Source organism: Arachis ipaensis, chromosome B1, assembly GCF_059453495.1.
Source record: "Arachis ipaensis isolate K30076 ecotype BB chromosome B1, ASM5945349v1, whole genome shotgun sequence".
Lineage (NCBI taxonomy): Eukaryota > Viridiplantae > Streptophyta > Magnoliopsida > Fabales > Fabaceae > Arachis > Arachis ipaensis.
The window spans coordinates 109,925,129-109,940,206 of record NC_142436.1 but is presented as its reverse complement, the minus strand read 5'-3'; the positions used below and the strand labels follow the sequence as shown (position 1 = coordinate 109,940,206).

At 35.3% G+C, this 15,078-nt stretch overlaps 2 protein-coding genes across 2 annotated transcripts; both read right to left on the bottom strand.

Moving 5' to 3' along the window:
* Positions 1-5,919: 5,919 nt before the first annotated feature.
* LOC107632180 (GDSL esterase/lipase At5g62930) lies at positions 5,920-10,020 on the bottom strand. Its single transcript, XM_016335861.3, has 6 exons — positions 9,888-10,020; positions 9,554-9,631; positions 7,694-7,834; positions 7,324-7,400; positions 6,521-6,685; positions 5,920-6,371 (listed from the first exon to the last, which is right to left on the bottom strand). Exons 1-6 carry the CDS (start codon positions 9,984-9,986, stop codon positions 6,170-6,172), a joined length of 762 nt encoding a protein of 253 aa, XP_016191347.1. The 5' UTR covers positions 9,987-10,020; the 3' UTR covers positions 5,920-6,169.
* Positions 10,021-10,496: 476 nt separating this feature from the next.
* LOC107632193 (GDSL esterase/lipase At5g62930) lies at positions 10,497-14,157 on the bottom strand. Its single transcript, XM_021122765.2, has 6 exons — positions 13,967-14,157; positions 13,782-13,859; positions 12,924-13,064; positions 12,181-12,257; positions 11,176-11,340; positions 10,497-10,804 (listed from the first exon to the last, which is right to left on the bottom strand). The coding sequence occupies exons 1-6, from the start codon at positions 14,063-14,065 to the stop codon at positions 10,636-10,638; spliced, it is 729 nt and encodes a 242-aa protein (XP_020978424.1). The 5' UTR covers positions 14,066-14,157; the 3' UTR covers positions 10,497-10,635.
* Between the last annotated feature and the right edge of the window lie 921 nt (positions 14,158-15,078).

Here is a 15,078-nt window from a genome sequence, read left to right as displayed (position 1 = left end):
AGAGGGATTGGATGCTTATCAAGAAGCCTCTCTTAAGTGCCAGATGTATCAGTTCGACTGGGCTAGTGTCCTTGGAGTTATAGCCCGACCTGGCAGCACCTGGATCTAGGGGCAGCATCGGTCAAAACCCAAGAGCATCTCAGCCCAATCACTTACCTTGGAGGCTCGCGTGTGGGCACAGATTATGTCTCACTATATCTTTCCGAGCACTCACGAGTCCACCTTCACTGCGAACATGGCTATTCTCATCTGGTGCATCCTGACAGAGCATCCTCTTAACCTGCCCCGACACATCCGGCAGGCCATGGGACACGTGAAGATAGTGAGTAACCTACCTTTTCCTGCATTAGTTTCAGATTTAGTCTCTGTAGCAGGTGTTTCCTATCGGGCAGGAGACACGAAGGTCATGATCCCTAGGGCCGACCAGTATGTCACAAAGGGGAAGTACATCAGGCCACCAGTTCCCTCTATGAGCTGGCCTGCAGGCCCATTTTTGGATACTCCTCCTTTTTCTAATCCACCAGCATCCACACCACAAGCACCATCCACCCATCAGATGTTTCTTCAGATCCTTGAGCGGTTCGACCGACAAGACCGGCAGATGGAGCAAATGGAGTGCCGTAACAAGCGCCGATACAACTATCTGAAAGACCTCATAGTTGGTACCCACCCACCTCCAAAACAGAAGGACACCTCGGACTCTCCCTCATCTAGTAGCGCAAGGAGCCATGGCGAGCCAGACAGCGGAAGCGATGCTTCCAGCCCTACCTTGCTCCTTACTGATGGCACGGAGGACTGTGCCAAGCCTTAAGTGTGGGGAGGTCAGTCCTTGACTTCCGGAGGTAACCTCTCTCTTAACACCAATATTATATTTTATTTTATTTTATTTTGTTAGATAGGATATATTGCATGATAATAATTGTTTGTATGTATGTTTTGCTTGGTTAAAGTAATGAGTTTCTTTTCAAGACCCTAGTTTATAGTATTTCACTAATTTAAATTGAAAATTTGTGTTAAACTTGTTTGAAAATTTTAATTTGGAACATGAATTATAGCTAAGAACACACAACCTGTGAGATTTTGAGCTTAATTATATGGTTACATTATTTAACCATAATATTTTATTCTTATGTGTTTTCTTCCCTATGATTGCAATCTATAGTTTGTTCCATTCTATATGTCCATTGTTTAGTGTATTTGCATGCATACATATGATTGAGGCCATTATTTGTTATTAGCTCACTTATCCCAAATAGCCCACCACTTTAATTACCTTTGTCTGCCACTTTGAGCCTTTTAATCCCCATTTGTTCTATATTTTACCACATCACTAGCTTTAAGAGGAAAAACAATTAATTACCTGAATTGAATCTTTGGTTAGCTTAAGATAGAGATTGTGTATCAATTAAGTGTGGGGAATTGTGGGAACTTGGGTTGATGAGAAAATGTTGAGTTTTATTGACAAGATATTGGAAATTTGGGTGCTTACTCATGTGAAATCAGAAAAATCATATGCATTGAAATGTTATGTTTGCTTTCATGTTCAAAAAAAAATAAAAATAAAAAAATAAAAAATGATTTTAATAAATAAATAGGGGACAAAATTACCCCAATGCTAAGTTTAATAAAAGATCAATGCATATATGGTGAAATTAAAGAAAATTTGATACATGAGTATGTGAAATACACAAAAGTGAGATTATGGGTAGCTAGGAATAATTTCATATATATAGAGTGTGTACATGTTAGGTGAGAGCTTAGGTTAGTCAAAGATTCATATTATAGCTCACTTGGCCATACATATATCCTCGCCCTTACCTTATCCCCATTACAACCTTGAAAAGGCCTCATGATGTTTGCATGTGTACACTAAATATTTATTGATTGGTTAGATGAAGAACAAAGTTTTAGAAAGCATGACTAGAGAAGAGTAGAGTGATTGACCCTAGACACCTGAGAGATTATAGTGCATATACACTTCCAGTGAGGGTTCAATGCTTGATTTTATGTTCTCTGCTTTCATTAGCTATCTTCTTACAAGTTTACTTGTCTTTTATTGTGTAATTTGAATTAGTTGAATTTGATTTATGTTTGTCTTGGAGAACTTGTTCACTTTTAACCAAGTAGATAGAAACATCTTAGCATATAGTTGCAATCATATATAGATTGCATTTCATGAGTCTTGCTTTCCCCCATTCATTTTTCTATCTCTTTGAGCTTAGCATGAGTACATGCTAACGTTTAAGTGTGGGGAGATTGATAAATCACTATTTTATGGTTTATCTTGTGCTAAATTGAGTGGCTTTTATCAAGTCTTTACACACTTATTCATATAATTTGCATGATTTTACAATTCCTTCCCAACTTTGTTCTATAATTGAAAACTTGCTTCCTAAGCCTTTAAATTGTATATTTTTAATTCCCCTTTTTACCATTCGATGCCGTGATCCATGCGTTAAGTGTTTTCAGGATGTATAGGGCAGGAATGGCTTAAAGGATGAAGAGGAAGCTTGCAAAAATGGAAGGAACACAAGAAACAAAGGAGATGACCAGCGAGCATCGATGCGTACGCATACCTCACGCATGCGCGTGATTTGGAGTTTTTCACAGCGATGCGTGCGTGTACCTGACGCGTACGTGTGATAAGCGAGATTGCACAGTGATGCGTGCGCGTACCTGACGCGTACGCGTGACATACAAAAAGGACCATCAACGCGTACGCGTGAGTGACGCGTACGCGTGACATGCGCCACGTGCAAAAATCGTAGAAAATGTTGGGGGCAATTTTAGGCTGAGTTTGGACCCAGTTTTCGTCCCAGAAACACAGACTAGAGCCAGGGGACAAGCAGAAACTCAACAAACATTGACACATTCACTTTTACACAGTTTTTAGTTTTTAGTTTTGAATCTTAGAGAGAAAATACTACTTTCTCGAGGGTTCTTCATATTCATAGTTTTAGAATTTTATGCTTTTGATTTGGATATTGAGAAGAGTTACTACCTTCGTTGAAGTTTCCATTATTCTATTTTGTTCCCTTATTCTCTTACTCTTTTAATCACCCATTAACCCTGTTCAGATATGGATGTTTATGGTTTTGGAATTTATTAATGCAAAGAATTATTTTTATCTTTAATTAATTTTCTGTTATTATTTTTTTTGAATTTCCATGTCTTCTTTTCTTCCCCTTTTATCGTTTATGAAAATGACATTCATGTTAATGAAGTAGACTCCCAACTTGACTTGGGAGTTGATTAAAAAGAGACCCTTGAGTTGGAATACTCAAGTGTTAATTGGAAATTGGAAGTTGTTTGCTGGCTCTCTAGTCACTAACGCTAATCCTTCCATAAGGAGAGGATTAGGACTTGTGAATTGGAGCTGGTTCAGTTACTTGACTTTCCTTTATTCGATAAGGGATAACTAAGTAGAAACAATAAACTCTTACCATTACACTTGGAAAAGTTCAACAAGGATAAAACTTCCAAATAATGTTCTCCCAGTCAAGGCTTTTTATTTTTAAATATATAAAATCTCTCATTAATTTTCATTGCTTTAATTAATAATTATTTTAAATTTCCCATTCTCCAACTCTAAAAATTCTCAGAAAATTCCTGACCAATAAATTGCACCCTTTTGTCAACTCGTTGGGAGACGACCTGGGATTTCTACTTCCAGTATTTTATTCTCAATTTGTGACAATCCTTTCTAAATTGATAAGCAGAATTTTCGTCGGTTAAGAACTGTACTTGCAACGCTGTTCTTATTATAAATTCTTAATCGACAATTTTCCGCCACGTCAAAACGCCACAAACAAGGTTGAATCTTCCAGATCGGAGGAGTGCTGCGCCTTTGGTTCTAGCCTCTACCACATAGACCCTAATCTCCCCGGAAATCGGTTGAACTGATGTCTCGAGAAGTCTCCAACGAAATCGTGGATTAGCCGTCTGAGAGACGTATATTCAAGCTGGTGGTTCATCATTCTCCGATGAAAGACGCACTCTAAACCCATGTAGAATGTGATAACCTTATGCCAGTTCAACGCATTCATATTGATGAAGAACGAATAGACATCTTTGAATTAATCAAACACGGATCGAAGAGAATCAGTAGTACTTTTATTAATTCATAGGACTCAGCAAGGCTCCTCCCCTTAACCTAAGAGGTTTAGAAACTCATACTGAAAGTAAAACAAAGTGTAAAACGTGTGTGGTGTATGATATGTTCTGAAAATCATGTAAAATACACTTTAAATACTAAATAGATGACTAGTAAGGGTAAAATAGTCTATTTAGTGCTAAAATCCACTTTTGGAGCTCACTTGGTGAGTGTTTGGGCTGAACTTTGATGAGATCTACTTGCTATGAGGCTCCTTGGGTGTGGAACGCCAGCTAGGGGGTCCTCTTTGGGTGTTGGACGCTGGGCTCTACTCTTTGGGCGTTGGACGCCTGGAAGGAGGCAGGAAGCTGGTGTTGGACGCCAGTTTTGGGCCTTCTAATCCGAAGCAAAGTATGGACTATTATATATTGCTAGAAAGCTCTGAAAGTCAGCTTTCCATACCCGTTAAGAACGCTCGATTTGGAGTTCTGTAGATCCATAAAATCTCTTCTGAATGCAAGCAGGTCAGATCTGGATAGCTTGCAGTGCTTTCTCTGTCTTTGAATCAGACTTCTTCTCCAACTCCTCAATTTCAGCCAGAAAATACCTGAAATTATCCAAAAACATAAAAACTCATAGTAGCCAAAAATGTGAATTTAACACTAAAACCTACAAAAACTAAATAAAAACTACTAAAAACTATATGAAAATGATGTCAAAAAGCGTATAAAATATCCGCTCATCAAGAAGAAAAGGGAGAAGGGGGAAGAGGGAAGATGAAGGGCTACCGCTACTGCTCCACACCGCCGCCGTTCCTGCTCTTCGTCATTCGCCATTTCTGCTCCTCCTCCTCACCCTCGACGTCGTCGTCGCCTCACCGTCGCCCTCGTCTCGTCGCACCTCAACCTGGCAGTGCTGCGCCCTCGTCTGGCCCTCGCCCTCGTCAGCGCCTGCACCCTCGTGTTCGTCGTTGTCGAAGAGGTGGTGGTGGTGGTGGTGGTTGTGTGCGAAATCTGAGTTTTGAGTTATGAGTTCTGTATCTGGGTTCTCGTTTTTCTGGGTTCTTGACGATGATGATGATGATTTTCTAATGTTTCTTCTTAATATTTCCATTATTCATTATTGTTGTTGTTCTTCTGCTTGTAGTTGCTTTTGTTGTTGTTGTTGTTCTGATGTCATTATTCATTATTGTTGTTGTTGTGCTTCTGGTTGTTGTTGGTTCATTGGTGTTTCTTCTGTTTCTACTTCTGCTTCAACTTCTGGGTTCGCTTCAGCTTCTGGTTCTACTTCTGTTGATTTTGGGGAAGAAGGGGAGGGTATTTTCGTTCGAAGGACGATTTTGAAACTAAGTTGAACTTTAGGGACTATTTTGTAGGCAAAAAAAGGCCGGAGACGAAAAAAATTTTCAACCCCTTCCTTAAAGACCAAAATCGTACTTAACCCTAATTAGTTCAATTATGCATTAAATGCTAATTTTTATATATAATTATAAAAAAAGATACTTTCTTAAAAAAAATTGAGAAAACCGAGGTATATATACTGACACCAAAATGCGTCGCGTTAATATTTTTGGCGTTAAAATACTTTCTGTTGTATAATAATATAATGATAATTACTTTGTTATTAATAATTATTATAGAATATTTAACAAAACAATATTAAACTTTCAAATATATAGGGACTATATTTCCAATTCACCATACTTCTTGGGAAAATTTTTTAAGGATTTAGATCTTCTAAATTTTGAATTTCACTTTAGAGAGTAAAGTGTGATCTCTCACAATTTATTTCATAGGTGAGACTAAGAAAAAATATGAGAAAAAAACTATTCAAAGATAAGAGATCATACTTTACCTTTTAAAATAAAAATTCAACAAATTCAACTTTCAAATACTATAAATAATGATATGGCGTCATTCTCCACCACTAACATGAAATCTCAGAGCTTGCTTCTTAAAGGTCCGGTCTTTGATCCAACTAATTTACTCATTGACTCAACGCAGTTTTATTTAAGCTTAGAGATTATGACATCGTTGAGGAGAAAAATCATAAGTCACCAAATAGAATAGACTTGTCTCAAAGATCCCTAACAAAACCACAATGTGACATCAAAAAGCATTTTTGCTGAAAAGCTTCCTCAGGATTCTTGGCATCAATGTCGGAGTGATTAGGGAAGTCGAATGGCATGTTATCAGCAGAAAGCCCTGCTTCATTGAAAACCTTTATCACTTCTTGGTACACTATAGCGTTCCCTTCCATTGTCAGGTGCAACCCATCACTGTAAAAGTAAAACATCAATGTTAGATAAAACATGATTATTAATAGGTAGCCATAAATTTCAGAAACTCATGCATAATCGAATAGTGCCAGTGATGCCTATAATCGTATAATGTGGTGTATAACTACGAGGTTCAGGCTGTAACAAACATCAAAAATTTGTTTTGCCAGTCATCTGTTTCTTGCATCTTGGACCATAGATCAACAGACATCACGCCCATTTCCTTGGCTGTCTCAATACAAGCCCTTGCATATTGACCAGTAACTTCGTTTGTTCTTTCTGACAACTTCGGTGCATTCTCACCAAGTAAAGATCTGCAGAATCCAACAAAATAATATCTCAAAAAATGAAACTAACAACTGTTTTGCTTGAAATGGAAGGAAGCGAAATGAAGGGTTTGAAGGTTCAAAACTTGCAAAACAGTGTCTCAACGGACTCAAAGTTAGAACTCTAAAAACAACCAGAGAATACAGTAGCAATGATGTTATACCATATAATGTGGAGTGGGACAAGGTTTAAATACTGCTGAAGTGCTTATTTAATCACTGGTAATAATCACACATCAATAGAGGATTAATCGCAGAAGATTTTGTCTTTGACTATATACTTACAATAACAGAAGATTAATCGTATGGTGTGTTGTCTGATCTATCTGAATCCACACAGTGGGACAAGGCCTAATTGTTGTTGTAGATACTTGCAGATGCAGTAACGACTAAGTGAACTAACAACAACTCAATATGATGGCATGAAGTGTAGCAACTAGCAAGAGAGAACAAGATAGACTTGTAGATGGACATGGCTGGAGGAGAACAGTCAAATTGAGGTTTGGAAAAGATGGATACTAGTGGTGATAATAACTGCAATTATACTGGTTGTACCAATAGTTGAATGAATGCACATTATGAATGTTGACTGTAAAAATAAGGAAGGAAAGGATTTATTATCGTACTTTAGATATTCATGGCGCCGTTCCCCATAAAATGGAGGTGGAGTAATGAGCACAATAAGCATGGTTGGAGAACATTCCTGGAACCAAACTATGACCTATAGTTAATAAACATAATATAACTGGTACTTAATGGCATAAGGGTTTGTTCTTGGCTTGTTGCCATGCCCAAGTATTGCTAATTAATTCAATGCAGCAGCTACATAGAAGAGACAGCAAAGGTTCAAAGAAAAACAGTGTGACTTTAAAAACTTTTTAACATTCCAGAAAATCAAGACAATGTCATACAGAAGAATATAGTGTCTCCAGAGTTACATTATAGTTACCAGAATGAAAGTGCACCCTTAAATTTAAGGAGAAAAAAAGATTTAACCTTTAAGTGCAGAACAATTTTTCTGAGATTTTGTTTGTAGTCTTCAATGGGTACATGGAACCTTTCATTGGTTCTTCCTGACAAGGCTGCATCATTAGCACCAAAGAAAATTGTGGTAGCAATTCGAGCTTTAGATGAGTCCTGAAAAAGGAAACCAGCCACACAAATAAACACACTTGGAGCTCAACATTAACTAAGCAATTTACCAAAATTAAGTAAAGAACCTCTATTTAGTTAATGAAGAAAAGATGGGGGTAACAGAGGCTCGGAGCTGTTGATAAACTATGATGTAAGAGTGTCAAAATATTTTAGTTTAATCACAAAAATATATAAGCTTCATATTCAAAATTTTCCGACTAAATACATTTCAAATTCCTATCCATACCAGTTTTCTCTTCCTATCATTCTATTTTAAGGCAAGTTGGCAACACCAGGTTGACACAAACAAAATTAAGGACCTAGATTTAAGGACTTAGCAAACAGATTTTGTAGATCGGAAGCAACACCATATTAAGAAACTTGTCTTGTGAGGATTTTAATGCACCTCAAACGGGTGTGAATGCTTGAAAATCCTGAAACGATAGATTAGAAGATAACTATCGTGGAGAAGAACATTGTGTGTTTTGTGTTATCTTTTACTTTACTTATTAAAATATTTTTATTAGATATTAATTGTGTCTAGAAAATATAACAAGTTTTTTATTTAAAAGGAATTTTAATTTAATAAGATCTCGTTAAAATTCTTAAAATTCTTATAAGAGATCGAAACATGACATATATATATATATAATATAAAATAATTTTTAGATAAATTATAATGATATTTTGGTATTTTATTAATATTAAAATATAAATTAATTTTTTAATTATTTTTAATATTTTTTTTTTATTTATATAAAATATTTAAAATATATTTTGTTTTAATAATTAATAATATATACTATTTCTAAACTCATTTTAAAGAATACATGTTAAGAATAAAATTGATATACTGATATATAATAGTATTTAAGTGTGTCTAAATATACTTAAAAGAAATTTTATATTTTATTAAAATGCGCTTGGACACAAAAGATACGTATTGGACGAGTGTCAATAAGTGAGTGTGTCTAAAATTGACAAATTAAAGAAGTGTTCCTGCTGGATAAGGTTGTTTAAAACATTCAACATGTTTAAAATAAAAGAATCATCTCTATTTTTTTTCTTAATGTTCATACCTGGGCCAACTAATAAAGCCCAGCCCACGTCCTTGTTAGCAGATAAGCTACCTTTGAAATTAGGCCACCGAAACTGGCTCAACAATAGCAAAACCAATCCATGTGCCAACTTGACTTCAGAAGTAAGCTAGATATTTTTTCTATTACTTCTATTATGAATTTATGACTATTAGGGAGATAACCAACTTAAACATGGGGTAACTCCTCATTGTGAGGGAATAACCATCCATCTTCAAAAACCATCTCCAGTAAATAACTATATTCTACCTTATTACTTTATAAATATCCCAACACGTAACACTTCAGAGTACTTAACAATTTTTTTCTAAAGTTATATCTTAATACCGTTAAACTTATATAAGAAAATATTTTTCCCCCCTAAAAATGCCAATCCATACTAAATCTTGTGACCGAGAAAGAGACGAAAAACACTAACAAAAACGCTAATCCTTTCAAATTCTATACCCAAAAGCCAATAAAATACAGACATGTAAGAGAGAATTGGAGTATAATTCACTTTAATATTATTTATATTTTACTTAATTAATTAATTTTATTTGCCCCTGTAATGATTGTTCCCGGATCTACAAATTGGGGAATGAAGAACATGATGAGTTGCATTGAGTAGTGCATAGTAGCGTACCAGCGGGAAGATGTGATTGAGCAAGAACAAAGCCCACTTAGTGTTGTAACCCGCATAACCACGAAGGACTACATCCGCCTGAACAATATAGATTTTCACTTGGTTTGAGAAAAAAGAAAGAAAGAAAGAGTGATATAAAATTAATTTACTAATTTATTTTCTCTTATTCATCAAGTCAGGAGTATAATACTTTATTTTTCTAAAAAAAAACACATTTACTTAATAGACACTTATTTGTGAATTTTCTTTTAACAATTAACATAGATACTTATCTGACTATCTGAGAGTAGAGAAAATTAGTGTAACTGAAAGTTAATTGAAAATAAAGTGTGACCTGGCGACAATAGGCGTTGGCAAGAGCAGCTCCCCAACCACCTGGCCGGAAGGATTGTTCAGTTATGGAATCACCAAACAGCATGATTTGCCCCCTCATTTTTTTACCCGACGATTCTTTCAAAAGAATAACGTGGATGTGTTTTCAGTTGATGGATGATTATTAACGGGATAAATGGACTGAAAGGAAATGAAATTTAATTCAGCATTAATGTGATTCGAACCAAAATTACGATAGCATTTATTAACGAGATTGAGAAAAATCCAATTTCTTACATTTTACTTAGTTGCCCGTTATATCATTTTCTTTTTTAGTTTGCTTCAAAATATCTATTATTCTCCTTTTTGTAGTTAATATATTAAATTATAATTTATTTTTTAGTAAGTGTACACTGAATAATAGTACCACCGAAGGCAAAAGAGAATGGAGGAAGGCCAATTCTATGGTGCCTTTTGTTTAGTGTCTAACTTTTGTCTAAATTACTTTTTATAGTAACTTTAAAATATTTTAAATTTTTTAACTTTTATACTTTTAAATTTAGAATTAATTATTTTACCCATTTTAATAATTAGGCAATACTTTTTAGACATCATAGACTATGGAGGAAAATAATGCAAAAGTATAAAGAATTTATCTGTCTTGTCATATATGATCTTATACATCTATTTCAGAGTTGAGGAGAAAAATAATAGGTCGCCAAATAGAATAGATTTAGATCGAAGATCCCTACCAAAACCACAATGTGACATCAAAAACATTTCTGCTGAAAAGCTCCCTCGGGATTTTTGGCATCAATTTCTGAGTGATGAGGAAAATCAAGTGGCATATTATCAGCAGAAAGCCCTGCTTCATTGAAAATCTTTATCACTTCTTGGTACACTATTGCATTCCCATCCGGTGTCAGGTGCAACCCATCACTGTAATAGTAACACATCACTGTTAGCATAATATAACTCTTAAATAGGTGGCCATATATTTCAGAAAAGACAATAGTTCTTATCTTACTATACACTAAACCAATGCATAAAAAACCTACAAACACATAAGCATGACGGTTTTACCAATAGAACTATATCATCTACCGTATATAAAGGGAATAATTGATAGGAATTTGGTTATTTGGTATCAAGCTTTTTCTTTCCTAATACTCTTTTTATATATTCATTAAAACACAAGAACTCTTAATAAAAGGTTTACTTACCATCTTGACTATCTTATATTAGAGAAAAGGTGGATTAGTAGGCATCCACTAATAGTATATAACTACAAAGTCCAGGTTGTAACGAACCTCAAAAATTTCTTTTGCCAGCCATCTGTTTCTTGCATCTTGGACCACAGATCAACAGAAAACACACCTATTTCCTTGGCTGTTTCAACACAAGCACTCGCATATTGACCAGTTACTTCATTTGTTCTTTCTGGAAATTTCATTGCATTTTCACCATACAAGGATCTGCAGGATCAGCGTGAAATTAACAATGGCTGAGTTATTGGAAGCTAATGTAAGCAAACATTCTTTCTACGCCAGATCATGAAACTTAAAGAGCGTGTGTGCGAACTTTTATTTTGGCCAGAAAGGCAGGGAAACGAAGGGACTCAAGTGTAAACCTCAGTCCACTTTACAGTTCAAATCATTCCATTCCTTCTCTTTCCCACCAAAATAAAACTCGCAAAACATAGTTCTTAATGGACTCCAAGTGAGCAACAATAAACCAGAGAATGCACTAGCAATTTGGAGTGGGATGAGATGTTTTTGAGGTCTAAATACAGCAGATTTTTTTAATAACTTGGTAATAATCACACATCAATAGAGGATTATCTGCAGAATATTTTTTCTTGAGTATATATACTTACAGGTACATGACACGACAATATAGTGCTGTCTGATCTATCCAATCCACATAGTGGGACAGGGCCAAATTGTTCTTGTAGACATTTGCAGTAACAACTAAGTGAACAAACAATAGATCACCATGATGGCAAGAAGTGTAACGACTAGCACGAGTACAAGATAGACTTATAGATGGACATAATTGAAGGAGAAATAGTTAAATAGAGGTTTGGAAAAGATGGATAGGACAGTGGGGATAATAATTGTAATCATAATGGTTGTACCATATGTAGCAATAGTTGAGTAAAAAATAAGAGTACATTACAAGTCAGACAACAATGAACGGTTTCATTTGATATTGTTCATTAGATTTAGCCAAATGCTTAATGGAGACCAAGTGAAAAATGAATGCACATTATAAATGTTGATTGTAACAATAGGATACAAAAGGATTTACTGTACTTTGCATATGCATGGCGCCCTTCTTCACATACTGGAGGTGGAGTAATAAGCACAATTTGCATGGTTGGAGAACATTCCTGGAACCAAATTATGACAAATTAATAACAGATAGTATAACTGGTACTTTATCAACACAGGCATCAAAAAACAACAATGGGCTACTTATAACTCAATACAGCAGCTACATAGAAGAAACAGCATTAAACAGCAACGGTCCAAAGAAAAACAGCATGCCTTTGAAAGCGCTCGGAACATGATATAAAATCATCAGATTCATAGAAAAGTAATAGCACAAAGCATTTCAAATTACTTATAAAAGGAGACAAGTTTCTAGAGTTACATTATAGATACAATAATGAAATTACTTATAAAAAAAATTGCAGAGCTAGTGAACCGAAATTAATACTCTCAATCTTCACTTTTATTAAGTATCTCACCTAGCCATTAGCTCGGAATCTAAAAGGATATATGGGATGGGTAGATAAGAAAATTTTCAAATGCAGACACATCCGACAGGACTCAATCCAGTAGCAGCAGATAAAAGGGTAGTCAGGCGCACAAGCATCCTGCGTTAACGCAGGAAGCCTAACCTGATAATTACATCCGTGGCTGATTCCACGATTTGAACCCGTAACCTTGGAATCACATGGAACCATTGCTCCAAGGCTCTCCTTCCTAGCTTAAATTAAAGGTTGAACAAGTATTTAAAAGGGGATCAAATTTCAGGAGGAAAACTATTTAACCTTTAAATGTAGAACAATTTTTCTGAGATTTTGCTTGTAGTCTTCAATAGGTACATGCTGCCTTTCACTGGTTCTCCCTGACAAGGCTGCATCATTAGCACCAAAGAAAATTGTCGTAGCAATTGGAGGTCTAGCTGAGTCCTGAAAAGGAAACCAGCAAAAAAAATAAACGCTTGAATGTAACAGAGGCTCTGAATTACTGCTAAACTTTAACGTAAGTCACAAAGTTTTTTTAGTTTAATCACATTTGGTTTCCTCAGGCTTCTTTGACCATGTCACTCTTATTTGACATAGACAAAGCTTACTGTAAGCTCTAAATATTCAAAATTTTCTGAGTAAATGCATATGAAAATCTCTAACATCCTTCTATTTTATTGCAGCACCAGGTTGACATAGACAAAAAGTGGTACGTTTGTGCATATAGTATGTTAAGTAGAATAAGCTTCTGAACAATTTTAGATCTAGATTTAAGGACTTCGAAAACAGTTATTGTAGATCAGAAGCAACACTATATTAAGAAACTTGTGAGCCTTTTGGACCACCTCAAATGAATGTGATTACTTGAAAATCCGGAAACATAGACAGATGACTAACTAAACGAGAAAAATAAACAAACAAGATCAGCCCTCTAAGATGCGTGAATTAAAATGAAAAGGTAGAAGATACTTATGGCACTTTGTGGATTCACCCGAAGAAGATAAGATTAGTGAAGAAAGGCACAATTAACATTATTTTAAACTACATTTATACTTAATTAAGTAATTAATTATATTTGGCCCTGTAGAATTGATCCCCGGATCTATACATTGAAAAATTGAGAACATGATGAGCCGAATTAAGCAAAGAATGGTAGCGTACCGGAGGGAAAATGTGATGGAGCAAGAACAAAGCCCACTTAGTGTTGTAACCGCCATAACCGCGAAGAACTACATCGGCCTGGAGAGGAGAATATAGATCAAGAAACAGTTACATGAAACCAGCTAACTAATTAACTAACTAACAAACTAACTCTAACAGAAAGTTAGCTGAGAGTAGAGTGTGACCTTGCGAGAATAGGCATTGGCAAGAGCAGCGCCCCAACCACCTTGTCGGAAGGATTGTTCCGTTATGGAATCACCAAACAGGACCACTTGCCTCCTCATTCTTCCTTCCACGATTCCCCGTTAATATAACACTGAAATGATGAATGGTTAAAGGTGAATTATACCATACAGAGGTCTGGCCATACAGAGTTACAGATAGTGGTGTCAATATTGGCTTTGGCCCTACTTTATAGGGCCAGAAGAATAAAAAGCCCTTTAACTAATAGGGTCAAATTTTTAAAAAGCTCTCAGGGCCAAAAATTCTCATGGGCCAAAAGCTCTAGGGCCAATTCATGGGTTACCTAATTCTCTTTTTTTTTTTTTTTTTTTTTACATTCTCTATTTCAACAACACACATAAAATTTATTAAAAGTCATTAATTTGTTTTATCCCTTTATTTTTATGCTTGAAAAATAAATGTTAATAATGTACATTGATCATATTAAATCCAACTTTTAACTATATATATCAAGAAATCAAACATGACATTTACTATCTCATCACCCTTTTTCTTACTCTCTAGAATTTACCATCAAGAATGTCTCTAAAAAATTAAAATAAAATTTATACAAAAATTCATCATCTAAAATCATGAATGTTGAGGGGAATGCATCGTTGCTGTTGACACTTCTTCTTCTTCATGAATTTCACCAATTTCATCATCTAAAATCAACCAATTAAAAAACAGTTAGAAATTCAATTTAAAATATTATTTGAAGAAAATAGTATAAATATTTACCATCATGATTTGGAACAAATCCACGTAACCAACTCCTTGTGCAAATAAGCATTTGGACATGCTCATGAAGAGTGGAACTTCGATATTTTGTTAAAACACGTCCACCAATACTGAATGCAGACTCAGATGCTACCGTAGTGATGGGAATACTTAAAACATCTCTGGCCATAACTGACAGAGTGGGAAACCTATCCTCATTAATCTTCCAAAAATTCAGCACATCATACTTCAAATCATCTTCATTGGTGTGAATCAAACCTTCTTTTAGATAAATCTCTAATTCATCTTTATCCTTGGAAGTTTGGGTTTCACAGTCAAATTCTCTGAACTCCTA

What these genes read in the sequence shown, in the direction of transcription:
- LOC107632180 (XM_016335861.3), bottom strand. Translation starts at nt 9,986, where the DNA reads ATGAGGGGGCAAATCATGCTGTTTGGTGATTCCATAACTGAACAATCC. An exon ending in TCAATCACATCTTCCCGCTG is followed by an intron (nt 7,835 to 9,553) that starts GTACGCTACTAT and finishes TTCCTTTTTCAG; the next exon opens with GACTCATCTAAAGCTCGAAT. An exon ending in TGGCAAAACAAATTTTTGAT is followed by an intron (nt 6,372 to 6,520) that starts GTTTGTTACAGC and finishes TTACTTTTACAG; the next exon opens with TGATGGGTTGCACCTGACAA.
- LOC107632193 (XM_021122765.2), bottom strand. Translation starts at nt 14,065, where the DNA reads ATGAGGAGGCAAGTGGTCCTGTTTGGTGATTCCATAACGGAACAATCC. An exon ending in CCAATGCCTATTCTCGCAAG is followed by an intron (nt 13,860 to 13,966) that starts GTCACACTCTAC and finishes TCTCCTCTCCAG; the next exon opens with GCCGATGTAGTTCTTCGCGG. An exon ending in TCCATCACATTTTCCCTCCG is followed by an intron (nt 13,065 to 13,781) that starts GTACGCTACCAT and finishes TTTCCTTTTCAG; the next exon opens with GACTCAGCTAGACCTCCAAT.